Genomic DNA, 15696 nt, shown 5'->3' with positions numbered 1-15696 from the left:
ACGAGACATTCCTCCACCCATAACAGAAGTACCGCATATACCAAAGAGAACAAGAAGCGGCCGAGTTGTTCGCTTCCCAGATTACTATCGCCCATAGCACGCTACGGTCTCGGCGAGGAGGTAGTGTAGGGATTCTAATTACTATTTTGCTTAATTGTTAGTGTATAACAAATTGATATGTACATAGATGCTAGTAGATACACAAAAACAATTATACAAATATATATATATATATAGATAATAATAAATAAATAAAGAACTACACATATCATGTATACATACGTCTAAATCAAACATATATACATACACTAATGTACTATACATAAAATAGTAATAAAATAAATTGTACAAGCAAACCCGCGCGCAAACGCTTGTTAACGCAATCTATTGTGTTGCCGCGGCCAGGCTAAGACCGGTTAGCTGGTGCAACGCCGGCGCATCGCTGCGACCGTGCCACGCCAGAGCGAAAACGAGATTCACGGCGAATGCACGCGCGCTTGCTTACAGACCATAATAATACGCAATTGCAAATTGTAGATCGTTAATGAACCTACGTGATAAAAAGTGAAGTATTACTTACCTGTAAGTGCCCCCAACAATACTATGGCAGTTAAATAGTTCTGTAATATCCATTTTGGATGTTTTTAATATATATATATCTATATTGTAGGGTATCTATATAAGTATCTAATATAGTATAGTACGTTACAAAGTTTCTTGATGTCTGCTTCTCCTCGAATATGTATAACAGGTTTAGAGTTGTCATCTTTCCGTATAAATATTTTTCCCTTTTTGCTCCATATATATTTGTAGGTTCCGTTTAGTGATTGTTTAGTACTCCATAGTAGTTTTTTGTTGTATGCTGTTAAAAATGGACGTACGAATATCCGATTTTGAGCAGCCGCTGGAGACGTAGTCGGCATTAAATTGGAGGTATATATTTTACAGTTTTTAGAAGCAGATACCCAGCTTTCTTGCATTTCTTCTTCTTTAAGTTCTACCTGTACGACGCCAGGAGAATCCCTCTTCCGTGACAATCTGCGAGCGGCCTTGATATCACTTGTCGGTTGCTTTAGTAATATTGCTACCTTGTCCACGATGTTTTTTATATTTTCTTGTTCGGTATAAGGAATATTTGAGATTTCAATGTGTCTAGCTACTTGGTGTTGTTCAATTTCTTCTATTCTTTGCTCCATTGCATTAATTCTGGTTTCAAGATGCTTGTTTCTATTTATTAAATCTATATTTTTACGTTGGATGTCCTGAACTGCTTGTTTGCATGCTTCTGCGACTTCCATTACTTCATCCATCTTTTCACTGTGGTATTGAAGAGAGACACGTAGTTCATTGATTTCTCTTCTAACAGCCTTTTCCACTTCTTTTGAAATGTTTTGTAGGAGTTTCTTCATATTTATTTGGTTTGTTTCTGTGTTAAGTAATTGGTTTCCATCTTCATCAGTGTCATCGTCAGGAACTACGATAGAACTGCGTTTAGATATTGACCTTTGGCATTCGTGACATGTCCATTCTAGGTTCTCTGATGCGCGTATTGCCGTTAACTGTTTGTTGGAAAGTCCTGAACACAAGGTGTTGAGATGAACCAGTTTTTCACATCTACTGCACTCCAAACCAGGGATTCTTTTTGTTATTGATTTATTACATTTATCACACTTTTCCATAATGAAGGTAGGTAATTAATTTCTATGACAACTTGTATACGTGCGCTCAGAATGAAAGGAAGAATAGGACTGATTTTATGGGTTTTGTAATAAGGGGAGGGATGTTATGTATGTTGGTACACCTGTGTGGCTGCGCCCACCATCTTGTTGTCGTATATTAAACCAGTGCGATACGAACCCGTGTACGTTTCACTTGTCTCCACTACGCATATCTAACACATCGCTAACCCTAACCCTAACCCTACACAACCTTTTTTTTTTTTGACTTGGAGAAAATCCCTCATGGAGACCCGCCGGCCCCGGGGGAAGCCCGCAGGTACTGTGAGACTCCTACTCACTAAAAACTCCAAGATGTCCCTCACCCAACGCTATATGCCGGAGTCGCGGGATCAATAACAGTCCACCGCAACTCCGACGGCGGTGGCCCACTCTACAGCGGGCCCCATCTCTGCGGGTTCCCTAGCGGAACCCACTACTTCCCCTCCTCTTCCCTGGGGAAGGCGCGCGGGGACATGCGCGCGACTTCTTCGGGCCTAGTGTGGTGGGGTGGGCCGCCCCCGCGGTCGTCACCCCGGCCCGGTAGCGATCTAGGGGCGACTTGCGCCGCCCCTGCCTCCCTGATCGCTAGGAGGAGAATTGACGTCCATCTCCTCCTGGTTCCTGCTACCACGACCTGATGCCTGAGAGGCGGGCCGTGCCAATCCTTCCTCTTGAGCGGGGTGCACTTCTTGCTCCCCACCCAGTGGTCCACCGGCCGGCCCAGTGATGCGCAAATTGCACACTTCGGGGCCGCGGCGCACACTGCGGCTTTGTGCCCATTTTCTCCGCACCGGTAACAGAGCCCGCTGCGGTCCTCCTTTGAGTTCATTGCCCTCTCACGTGCCCATTTTGCAGGCATCGGAAGCACCGCAGTGGTCTTTGCCGCAGTAGCTCCGCCTTCGCTGACACCCACCCAAGGCGGATGTGCCCCTCCGTGGTGACCTTCTTCACCGACATCACTGGGCCGCGAACCCAGCATGACTCCAGGGATTTGAGGCTGCTTTTGCGAATGTCGCCAACCTTCACATCCTCCGCAAGACATTCTCCGTCGCGCGCAATGGCGGCGGCGATTTCCTGCGGCGTCACTGAGTCGTCCAGACCCATGATCCGCATTTCCGCGGTTTTGGTGGGTCTGGAGACCTTGGCCACGTCCTCCGGGATTAGGTCCCGGAGTTTTGACGCAAGAGCGTCGGCCTTCTCGCCGCTGGCGACATCGGATATCTCCAAAATCCGCCCCCTGTTATTGCGGTTCTGAGCCGCAAGCCCTCTATTCCGAGGGCGGAGATCGATCCTGTCTTTTGCCTCGCGGAGGATGTTGGCGTAGGTGACGCCTTCTTTTTCCGCCGCTTCGTCAACCGTTATAACCATCGCCGCAGAGCGGGGCGGCCTTAACTTCGAAGGAAGCGGCGGACCCACCTTCTTGTTGAGCGCCGGCTTCGCCTTCCCCTTTGCTGCCTTTTGGTTGGTAGTGACCTCCTCTTGATCTCCGGGAACCGATGTCAATTTGCCCCGACTTCCCTTTACCACCGTCGCCCACGAAGAGCAACCGGCAGCAGGTTGACTGGCTGGGGTAGCCGGAGATTCAGTCACTGGGGTTTTTGGCTGCCCCTGAGACGCTGCTTTACGCGCCTTCTTTGACTTGGCCTTGGTACCACTCTTTTGGCCTTGAGGATCGGGTAATCGATCTCCTACGCTGGATGCAGGCTGCGAGACCACTGCATCCTTGGGCTGGGCCGAGTCTGGCGCCAGTGGTGCGGCTTGGACATCCCTTGGAAGGGGGAATTTATCATACCCTTAACCTCCTCCATAAACTGGCCCATCTTCTTGTCCATTATAGTGCGGACTGCACCGCCTACGTCTCTCAGTATTTGAGCCCTAAAGGAGCTCAGCTCAGACCCCGACTGGGGAAGCCCATCACACTGGGGAGCGTCCGTCTTCTTGGCCGGTCCAGCCGCTTTTGCGGAGCGGATCTCGGCGACCTCCTTACGGAGTTCTCCCACCTCTTGCTGAAGCCGGAGGTTCCGGACCATCAGGGACGTGACTGAGCTCGGGATGGAGTCACTTGTAATTGTGTACGTGGCAGGTCTCGAACACGTGTAAAAATTTTGCTGTCAGTAACAATAATGACATCTGACAGATGTCATAGGTCAAAATAAATGACATCGAACTGTACGTGATGTCACTAACGGCAGGCACAGAATACCAGCGCCGTGACAGTTAGCTGTCATATGCTGAGTGTCAGCCATGTTGCCAACCATATTTAGAAATAATATAACTTAATGGATGTCCCCTTCAGGTTTCCGGACCTCCGGATCGCGTCTTCAATGGCAGCCGTGTGGTCGAGGACCGCAAGTCGGACCCTGCGGATGACCTCGGCAGCCTCCCCGTTTGGGGCGTCTTTCCCGCCATCGTAGAACTCGTAGCGGAAGGCTTCGAGTTCTTTCCTCTGCTGCACCGAGACCCGAGACTTGGGGCCGGTTGCCTTCTTTTTCCCGTCCTTTTTTGGTGGGCCGCTTTCCGCCGCCAACGTGTCAGATTTGACCTCCGAGAGACGCCTTTTGCGCCCTGGAGGCAACATTTCGTCCATGTCCATATCCAACAGGCCTGTGCACGAGCTCGACCGCGAAGACCCGCAGTCGATCCCGCGAACAGTCCTGGATCTTGTCCTCCGGCTTCGCTGTTCTGCCGCTATGTTTATCCTAGCCCAGTGTTCTAGATCCGGGATTTCCCGGCTAGGGCCAGCCTCCTCCAAATCACTGCGGTCACTCCTGGTCAACACCACCGCACACTCCTTCATTTGTACGCCGTCCTTCGCGGACCCCCTCTGCACGACGTCCTTCTCGGACACTACCATCACGCCGTCCGTCACGGACCCAGACATCACTCCGTCCTTCTCAGACCTATCCTCATTTTGGTTTTTTGTTAAAGCATCCATATTAAGTCCCACGAAACCCTACACAACCTACACTGAGTGACGACAGACAGTCGTAACACAGACCTAACTATCTCTATCTAATACTTACGTAAATATATCGTTGTAATGGCCAAGTCTAGGACTCTACGTTGTTACAATTAATACCTAAGAAATAACCTATTTCAATAATATGAAGCCTACGTGAGTATTACCTAGAGAACAGTAGTAAAAAATAAAACAAGGATCGAGCCGTAAACGAAGTTATTTATTTTCGGTTTTATTACGTGAACAGCGTTATTCGATTCGTTATGTGTTTTAAATGAATTTAATATTAAATGACTTTATCACCCGTTCGGAACCTTATCTACGACCAAGAAGATATGGGCAAGAATCTTGGATTTTGCTCTTTGTTATAATAATGTTTCTGTTACAATGTTTACATGCTTATGATTGAAATTAATGTTATACATAACTTCTTAATATTAGAACTATCAGGAACCCAGGTATAAGATTCGTTGGATGCTGTCGGAGGCATACGATTTGCTGATGCATACGATAGTGATACAGTTAAGTTAAACCTTTAAAATAGGTTCGCGCAGGGGACCCACATCTGCTACTTCCTGACCACATTAAGAGCCCTTAAAACCCGACATAAGACAATCCATTCTCGGCACTCCTGGACCTAGATCTAACACGAGTTGCGAGAACACGGTAGGGTTCTAGTCAGCCGGGCCTAGGAAAACTTACATCCAAGAATCGACGACACTGAACGAATCAAGTCATAACAGATGTAAATCGAGAGTCAAAAGTGAACATAACCATGGAGAACATCCGAAAATATTATATTTAACCTAGTTAACAGGCTTTCTGCCATCCACAGTTAAGTACGGCTGTGACCATGTACCCTAAGGCCCGATCGGCGCTGACATACCGCCCTATGCTGGTCAGAGAACTTGCTATTCCCACATCGAATTCGAGCAACTACTTTATGTCCATACAAATCTTGTTATTGTTGTAATGTTGATTTATGATTATATAGAAGAAACAAAAATATATAATATTTGAATATTCACTTGATATTATATTCACACCACAAAATATTTAATTATCTATGCTCGAATCATTTTTTTTTTTTTTTATAACATAGGGGACAAACAAGCATGCGGCTCACCTGGTGGTAAAGGATTACTGCCGCCCATGAGCACCCGCAACACCAGGGGAATTGCAAGTGCGTTGTCGGCCTTTTAAAAAGGAATAAGCTCTTTTCTTGAAGGTTTCAATATCGTATCGGTTCGGAAATACTATTGCTGGAAGGTGATTCCATAATGTGGTTGTGCGAGGCAAAAAGTTTCTAGAAAACCGCACTGTGGAAGACCGCCATTCATCCAGATGATCAGGATGGTATTTCAGTTTCTGGCGGGTGGTACGGTGGTGAAACTCCGCAGCTGGTATTAATCCGAACAATTCCTCAGAACACTCCCCGTGATATATGCGGTAGAAAATGCACAGAGATGCAATATCACGCCGCAAAGCCAATTGGTCGAGTATGTCACATAGACGTTGATTACCAATGATTCTGGCTGCTCGGTTCTGAATGCGGTCAAATGGAAGTAGCTGGTATTGTGGTGCTCCCGCCCAGAGGTGAGAACAGTATTCCATCAGCTGTATTTAACTTTAGACATACATCATCAGTAGAAATAATGAAAATATTCAAACAGCTTAATAATAAAAAAACAGAGGATCTATGGGGTATATCTGTTAAAATACTAGATAGTATAATGGAAATTATTGCGCCCTCTCTTGCTTTTATTTTCAATAAATGTATAGACGAAGGTAAATTTCCTAACATAATGAAAATTAGTAAAATCATACCGCTTTTTAAATCTGGAGATAGGAGTGACCCAATAAATTATAGACCTATATCTATACTCCCAGCACTCAGTAAAATTTTTGAAAAAATAATCCTTATGCAGCTTGTCAGTTATTTCAATTTAAATAATTTAATCCACAATAGTCAATTCGGTTTTTCCAAAGGTCGTTCAACTACAGACGCAGGTGCAGAGTTGCTTAGACACGTATTTGCTACATGGGAAACTAAAATGGATGCGATAGGTGTTTTTTGTGACCTTTCTAAGGCTTTTGATTGCGTTGATCATAATACATTGCTAAAAAAACTTGCTTTTTATGGCGTCAAAGACCATGCTTTAAATTTAATAAAATCTTATCTATCTGATAGAATACAGAAAGTGAAGGTTAGCAACGCTACGTCTGACGGGTCACTTGTGCAAATGGGTGTACCTCAAGGATCTATTCTCGGTCCTTTTTTATTCCTAGTTTACATTAATGATCTCCCATATGCCATGCAGGATAGATGCGGCATAGTATTATTTGCAGACGATACTTCATTGATTTTTAAAGTTAATAGAATGACTAATAATTATGACGATGTAAATAGTGCTTTGCGGCGTCTCCTGCACTGGTTTACAACTAACAATCTTATGTTAAACGCTAAAAAAACAAAATGTGTTAATTTCTCTCTGTCTAAAAGTTTTAATACTAATTGCAATATTAAATTAAATGACGAATCTCTCGAATTTATAGAATCTACTGTCTTTCTAGGAATCACACTAGATAATAAAACACAATGGGGTGCACAAATTCAAAGCCTTGCAGCGAAACTAAGTTCAGCAGCTTTTGCCGTGCGTAAGGTTAGACAGTACACTGATACTGATACTGCTAGATTAGTCTATTTTAGTTATTTTCATAGTTTACTCTCTTATGGAATATTACTATGGGGAAAAGCGGCAGATATTAAAAATATATTCATATTACAAAAACGTGCCGTTCGAGCGATCTACTGTATGAAGAGTCGTGACTCATTAAGAGAGAAATTCAAAGAGGCAAATATTCTCACCGTTGCTTCTCAATTTATATATTCAAATATCCTATATGTTCATAAAAATCTTGACTTATTTCCAAAAAACAGCAATATTCATAATATTAACACAAGATTTAAAGACAAACTTGCTGTCCCCAAGTATCGTTTAGAAAAAGTTAATAGGTCTTTTATGGGAATAGGTATAAAAATTTACAATAAGATACCAAAGGATATGTTGGAATTACCCTTAAATAAATTCAAAACATCTGTTAAATCATATTTACTGAGCAAAGCCTATTACTCACTAAACGATTACTTGAATGACGAGTGTGCATGGCAATAGTTGTTCATGCACTGAATTTTCATTTAATGTTAGACATAGACACCTATATAAATATACATTGTAAATAAACTGGCTTTAAAAAAAAAAAAGTAATTCAATTGAGTTTCTTGCCAGTTCTTCTCAATTGGATCTATATACCGAACTGGACGGTAGGGAAAAAAATAAAATTATAATGTAAAAATTTGACGTTCATAAGCGGCTAAAATGTCCTACATGAATAAATGATTTTTGAATTTGAATTTGAATTTGAATTTGAATTTGACATGTGCGGCCGGAGGCTGCGCCTTGTATAATTGCAAGCGATGGGCCGCCGTGAAATACCGTCTCACTCTACTGAGCACACCAAGCTTTTTTGAGGCTATTTTAGCCTTGTCCTCCAAATGACCGCAAAACTGAACGTCACTGGATATATCAACGCCAAGGACCTCGAGATTTGGCTTCACATCAAGGAGAGTGTCTTGAAACTGAGGAGATACGATAAATGGATTCTTTTTAGCGGTAAACGCGCAAACTTGTGTCTTCTTGGGGTTGAATTGAACACAATTTTCCTGACCCCAGACCGAAACTTGATGGAGTGAAGTTTCGATTTCGGACACAAGTTTGTTCCGGTAATCTATAACTTTTGCCTGCGACATTTTAGCATGGCCGCTGTACAAGGCATCTCCGGTACTGTCATCCGCATAGCAATGAATGTTGTTGATTTGTAACATGTCATTGATACATGACAATACAATCGAAGTAACGACATTTTCCATTACTTACTTTACGTTACTTTATGAATGTTAACTTAGTGTTTTATCTCCTGACAGATTTTATTAAAGTAACGAATACTACCTAAATTTACAAAATGGATGTATGTTTGAAGATGGCAATATGATGTTCAATTTAAATAATTATAATGTTATCAGCTGCTTCAATAGAAAGTCAGTTTACAGAGGTGGGTCTATGATAATTGCAAGAAATAATATTAAAGTAAAGGAAAGTGTTGACATTGTTGGACTTTCTATTAAGTGTTGTACAGAAATCTCATTTATAGAACTAGAAAAATTGATATTTATATGTGTTTATAGGCCTCCTTATAGTGATTACAATGTATTTGAAGAGGTATTTAATAGCACTAAAAAAATATTGTGTGTGGAGATTTTAACGTTCATATTCTTTGTGATACGCCCACACGTACAAAAATTATTAGTTTATTTCAGTCATTTGATTTAAGTAATGTCTTTGAGGAACCCACTCGTATAACCGCCATGACTGCTACTTGTCTTGACAATGTTTTTTGTAACTGTGAGTATATTGAAAAAATAATAATAAATAAACTTCCTTCAGATCACTGTGGTCAAGTTGTTAAGTTTAGTAATCAGACTAAAAAAAATAACAATAACAAAAAATCAAAAAGACACATAAATGCTTACAATATTAATAAATATAAAGGCACTGTTAAATATAAATTAGACTTACAGTTACAATCTAGCAATAATCCTGATATTCTTTACACCAAGTTTATCAGAATATTTTCAAGAAAAAAGAATATCGTGTTAAATCTAAATTTACAGAATGGGCAACAGTGGGAATACTTAAAAGTAGAAATATTTTGTTTGAATTATATGACCACAAAATATATAGATTTGATGACAAATTTACCACTTATTACATATATATTCAAATCATGGGAGAAGTCACAGGATGCTCTCAGCGTTTTTCAAGGTTCAATCTTAGACACATTTCTCTTTTTAATTTATATAAATGACCTTCCCTACATGGTAGAGAAAATTGCAGATATAGTGTTATTTGCAGATGATGCTTCGTTAGTGTTTAAAATTGGTCGCCAAAGTAATCAATTAGACGATGTAAATTATGCTATCTCTGCTATATTTAAATTGGTTGACATGTAATACCCTATTATTAAATTCTAACAAAACTAAGTGTATTAAATTCACGTTTTCTAATGTAAGACAAATAAATACGCAGCTATTGCTTAATGATGAAATAATGTATTTCGTTAATGGTACAATTTTTTTTTAAATAACAGTGGACTCGAAGTTACAATGGGGGCCCCATATTTCAAAATTAGCCAGTAGACTCGGTTCTGCTGCTTATGCAATTAGAAGAATAAGGGAATTAACAGACGTGGCGACGCCAAAACTTGTATATTTTAGTTAGTCTCCATAGCATTATGTCATATGGCATACTGCTGTGAAGTAAAGCTGCCGATTTAAATACTATATTTATTTTACAAAAAGAGAGCCATTTATGGTATGGGTTCGAGAGAGTCATTACGTCAATGTTTTAAAGAATTAAATATCCTCACCGTTGCCTCGCAGTACATTTATGAAAATATTATGTATACTAGGAAAAACTTAGATAGTTTCAAAAAACTTAAAGACTGTACAAGTAGAAACTTACGCAATAAAAATAAGCTAACTTTACCTAAATGCCGTCTACACAAAGTTAGTAACTCATTCTATGGTAATTGCCTAAGATTCTATAATAAACTACCAGAATCTACTATAAATCTGACAGTGCCTCTCTGTATCAATTCAAAATTTATATTAAACAAATATTATGTAAAGAAGCCTATTATAGGATAGATGAATTCATAAATGACAGTAATATCTAACAAGAATAAGTTTTTTAGCAGACAACGTTATAATTTCTTTTACATACTGCTTTCTTGAAATGTATAATAGCGTAGCGGCTTTTCTATTGATTGCCGCATGCATCCTTATGTAAAGTGCGAATACTGTAACTACCATATAACAAATTTAAGTAGCTATGACGAGGTCGAGTAGAATGAGTAGTCATGTTCACTAAAATGTCCAGATATGTGGCGGCGTGGCGGGCTCATCAGTCATACTCGTGAACGAGTGCCACTTGTAGGGACTGAGGTACGCCATACGATATTGGAAGTTCATCACTCACATACTCATCAATTTTGACCATTTGTGTCCGTCCAGAAAGGTAGCTTTTAAATAACGACAGCTGGGTACCTCTGACTCCAATTCTGTCTAATTTAAGCAGTAGGGTCGACAAAGGCACGGTATCGAACGCCTTAGCCAAATCTAAGAATATTGTAAGAACCTTGTCCTTGTTATTGAGATGCTCGACAACGTAGCACATTAAGTCATTTATAGCGTGTGTCGTTGACTTGTTACTTCTAAAACCATACTGCTGATTAGAGATTAGGTTGTGATGTTCAAGGTACTGAATAAGACTGCCAGGCCTAGAGGTGGGAGCGTATCCAACTCCGCCCCCCTCTATCCCCCACTGGGGCCGGGGTGACTGCCTTGAGGGAGGCAGTCCCCCAATCCAAAGGCCCCGGAGGTGTGCGCGTGTACCCACACGCCTCCACAATGGAGTAGGGCGAAATAGGTCGCCCTAACCACAAAACGAGATGGGGCCTGCCCTACAACATCTACAGGGCGGGCCGTCGCCGTCGGAGCTGGGGTAGAATGCACCTGCGAATCCCCTGGCTCCGGCATAGGCGCTCGTAGGTACACCGTGTGGTTTTTTAGTGGGTACAAGTCCCACACACCACCTCGCCATCCCTCCGGCGGGGTGACGGTCTTTTGAAGATTTTTCCACACGTTAAAAAAAAAAAAAAAAAAAAAAAAAAAAAAAAAAAAAAAAAAAAAAAAAAAAAGGTACTGAATAAGACGCTTGTTTATTAATCGTTCAAGAAGTTTAGATAAAGATGTAAGAACAGCAATCGGTCTAAAGTTATTAGCAATATTCCCGTCACCTCCCTTGTGGATAGGATGTATTATGGCTTTTTTAAAACAATCAGGGAATATACCTTTCTTAAAACACGAATTAAATACATGAGATAGAATAGGTGCCAGAATTTTAGAATATCTCTTAAGTACCGATGTAGGTATTCCATCCCAACCAGTAGCAACGCTGACTTTTAAAGAGGCAATAGCGGAAAGAATTTCATTACAGTCTGTAGTCTCTAACACAAAGGAGGATAAGCTGCTTGTGGAAGAGTATGTGTGAGGACACGAATGTTGTAGACTCAATTGGTTTGCTCCAACTTTGTCAGCGAGTTCTTTCCCTATACCAACAAAGTACCTATTTACAGCATTACACGACTGAATGGGTGTAATCGTGGAGAGTAAAGATTTATTGGAGTGTTGTTTAGTATTAGATGTGTATGTTATTCTTTTTATAGAATTCCACAACAGTTTAGGGTCTTTGCCTGCTTTATAAAGTTCTTGCCTGTCAAATTGCCTTTTTGCTTTTTTTATTATTTTAGTACAATAATTTCTGTATCTTTGATATGTGATTTTTAGTATTGTATTATCCGGCGAGTGTCTTAACTTTTTATGCATGGAGTCCCTATTCCTAATACATCTTAGTAAGCCTGGAGTAATCCATGGCTTAAGTATTCTATTCCTCTTTGAAGGTGTTGTTGTAACAGAGTTTTCAGTTACAGCCTTGGATAATACTTGTACTAATTTAGAAGCGGCTTCATTAGGATCAGCTATGGTAAGTATATGTGTAAAGTCTAATTCATTCATTGTATTGTCTAAGGAATTATAGTCAATACGTGAAAAAGTTTTAACAGGTTGTTGGTTACTTTTCTTTATATGGTGTAGACAAAGTAACGTCGAGTAATGGTCAGTGACTGCAGATTCATATATCAATACAGAAGAAAAGTGGTTAGTACGAAGCATGATATGATCTAAGCAGTTATAGCCTCTTGTTGGAAGAGTGTGAGCTGGTAGGAAGCCATGATACGCGAGATTATTCAGGTACTCATGGGCACGAGGTGCAAGAGACGATGATTTAATATCTATGTTAATATCACCAGTAATAACCACTGTGAATGCCTATACCATACCTCATCGTCTACCTGCATCTTTCTACTTGTCCCCTTAAATGATTCTCTTTGTTTCTGCTGAGCTTTGTAAACTTTACTCTCCCTATCTGGTTTTATAACATCTAATCTAGTGCGTAGTCGACGGCCTAATAGTATAACCGCTGGGCATTCCCCAGTTGTCGAATGTTCGGTATTTCTATAGTATAACAAATACGTCCAAAGTGCTTTATTTATGTTTTGTTTCTCTACAACCGCCTTTTTAATTACTTTTTTTAATGTTTTAACTGCGTTTTCGGCTAATCCATTTGAGGCCGGGTGGTATGGAGCCGTAAAAATATGTTCAATCCCCTGACTACTAGTAAAATTTTTAAATTCTGAGCTTGTAAAGGGTGGTCCATTATCCGTGACAATTTGTTTAGGCAGTCCGAACCTACTAAATAGTTCACTAACTTTATCTATTACTCCCGTTGCCGCCGTGCTCGATACCCTAATTATTTCCATCCATTTAGATGTTGCATCTACTACCACTAAATATGTTTGCCCTAACATAGGGCCCATGAAATCTAGGTGCAGTCTGGACCACGGTTTATTAGGCCACGGCCACATGCGAGGTACTTGTCTCGGTGGCGCGTCTGCATTCGCAGCGCATACCTCGCACTGTTTACATATTCGTTCCACCGCTTCATCCAGGCCCGCCCACCACACATAGCTGCGGGCTAAGGACTTGGATTTGACAATCCCCATGTGGGGTTCATGAATCATTAATAATATTTTCTCTTTACAAGAATCTGGCACCACCAGTCTATGCCCCCCACATAACGCAACCTAGTTCCTCGTATAATTAATTTTTACGATTATAATAAGGTTTCAAATTCGTCATCGCGCAATCTATTGGCCAGCCGTCTCGTATATAACTTAATATTTTTGATAGTATGGGGTCCCTAGAGGTTTGATTTTTAATTTCATTGTAATCTAATAGCAGAGCTTGCTGAACAAAATGTAAATATGTTTGCTCGGGCGTCATTCGAGTCATTGGTTTACTAGCTGATATCGGCAACCGTGACAAGCCGTCCGCCCCGTTCTCGTCTGTGCGTACGTATTCTATATCAAATGTGTAGGCAGATAAAATTATCGCCCACCGTTGCATACGGCTGGCTACCATAGTCGGTATCCCCGTATGTGGCCCAAAAATCGATACCAAAGGCTTATGGTCGGTACGCAATACGAAATGTCGGCCGTACAAATATTGATGAAATTTATTAACAGAAAATATAATAGCTAAGGCTTCCCTATGGATCTGTGAGTAATTCTTCTCCGCGTCATTCAGTGTACGCGAAGCGTAAGCTATCGGTCGCTCGCCGCGTCCGTCCTCCCTCGGTTGTGAGAGTACGGCCCCCACGCCCCTCGCGCTCGCATCGCATGTGACTACTAACGGTCGCTTCGGGTCGTAGTGCGCTAATACCTCAGCGCTAACTAATAAATTCTTTACTTCTATAAAGGCTCGTTCACATTTCCTCGACCAATACCACGATTTATGTTTTTTTAATAAATCGTATAAAGGTACCAATCTAGAACTCATATTCCTTACAAATTTGGCGTAAAAATTAATTAATCCTAAAAAGGAACGTAATTCGGTCACACACTCTGGGCGTGGTATTTTTGTGATAGCCTGGATTTTATCCGGGTCCGTTTTTATTCCGTCCTTGCTCAATACAAATCCTAAATAACTTACTTCTTTCACTAAAAAAACACATTTACTCGTTTTTAATTTAAAACCATATTTATCTAATCTACTAAAAACTGCCTCCACTGCCTGTAGATGCTCAGCTCTATTCCTACCACCTATGAGAACATCGTCTAAGAATATCTCGACGTTGGGAATATCACTCAGTAAACTACACATAATGCGTTGAAAAATGCCTGCACTCGACGCTAACCCATATACTAACCGGTATAACCCGCGATGTGTGTTTATAACTGTATACATTTTGGTCTCATCCAGCTCGATCTGGTTATACGCCTGCGATAAATCAATTTTTGAATAAAATTGGGATCCGCTTAATCGAACAATTAAATCCTCTATTCTTGGTAAAGGATAACGATCTACAAGTAACACAGGATTTACGGTTGCTTTATAATCAGCGCATATTCTCAAAGAACCATCCGATTTATTTACCGGCACCAATGGTGAGGCCCAGTCGGAGCAGTCGACGGGCTCGATGACACCGTCGCGCAGCATCGCGTCGAGCTCTGCATCGACCCGCTCGCGCAACGCGTACGGCAACGGTCGCGCGCGGTGGAACACCGGCGCCACGCCATCGCGCACCCTCACCGTAGCCGTGCCGCCCGTGTACCGCCCCAGTCCGCCACTGAACAGCTTCTCATATCTGTTAAACAGTTTTTTAAACTCATGATCTAACCGAAGGTGCTCGTTACTTATTTTATTACAACTAGTGAATTTAGGTATCACTATGCCCAACTCTGTCAGCCATTGCCTACCTAATAATGAGATTGAAGCTTGCTTCGATAACAAGTAATTCCAATATTTTTTTTTATTATTATAAAATACATTTACTTCTATTATACCTAAAGGCTTAACGGATGAGCCATCGTAAAAATTTAATCCAATATTACTCGGTTTTATTTTAATATAATCAAAATACTGTCTATATGTTTCCCCACTAATACAAGACACCGCGGTACCGGTATCGATTTCCATATTTACAATTTTATCTTCAATAGATATCGGTATACTCACAGCCTTGTAGTCGTTTAGACATAAATGATGCAAGTCCTCCTGCATCGAATAGGTCGTTTCCCAGCCCTCCTCCGCTGTATCTCCATAGTGCAAAGCCGCATAGCCATACCGCCGGTTTTGTGCGCTCTGCCTCGGACACACACGTCGCAAGTGACCGGTGCGGTGGCACTTAATGCAAACGTATTCTCGAAAGAGACAGTTTTCATAATTGTGGTCGTCCGCACCGCATCCAATGCAGTCGTGCCTTTTTCCGCTGTCTGCCC

General features: G+C 41.4%; 1 protein-coding gene across 1 annotated transcript; it reads right to left on the bottom strand.

The window, feature by feature from the left end:
* Positions 1 to 12648: 12648 nt before the first annotated feature.
* LOC131842826 (uncharacterized protein K02A2.6-like) lies at positions 12649 to 13419 on the bottom strand. The gene has a single exon (XM_059191393.1). The coding sequence runs from the start codon at positions 13417 to 13419 to the stop codon at positions 12649 to 12651; it is 771 nt and encodes a 256-aa protein (XP_059047376.1).
* Between the last annotated feature and the right edge of the window lie 2277 nt (positions 13420 to 15696).

This window comes from Achroia grisella, unplaced genomic scaffold (assembly GCF_030625045.1).
Source record: "Achroia grisella isolate CSIRO2021 unplaced genomic scaffold, CSIRO_AGI_Agris_v1 utg25068, whole genome shotgun sequence".
Lineage (NCBI taxonomy): Eukaryota > Metazoa > Arthropoda > Insecta > Lepidoptera > Pyralidae > Achroia > Achroia grisella.
This window is presented reverse-complemented; position numbering and strand designations above follow the sequence as displayed.

What these genes read in the sequence shown, in the direction of transcription:
- LOC131842826 (XM_059191393.1), bottom strand. Translation starts at nt 13,419, where the DNA reads ATGGGGATTGTCAAATCCAAGTCCTTAGCCCGCAGCTATGTGTGGTGG.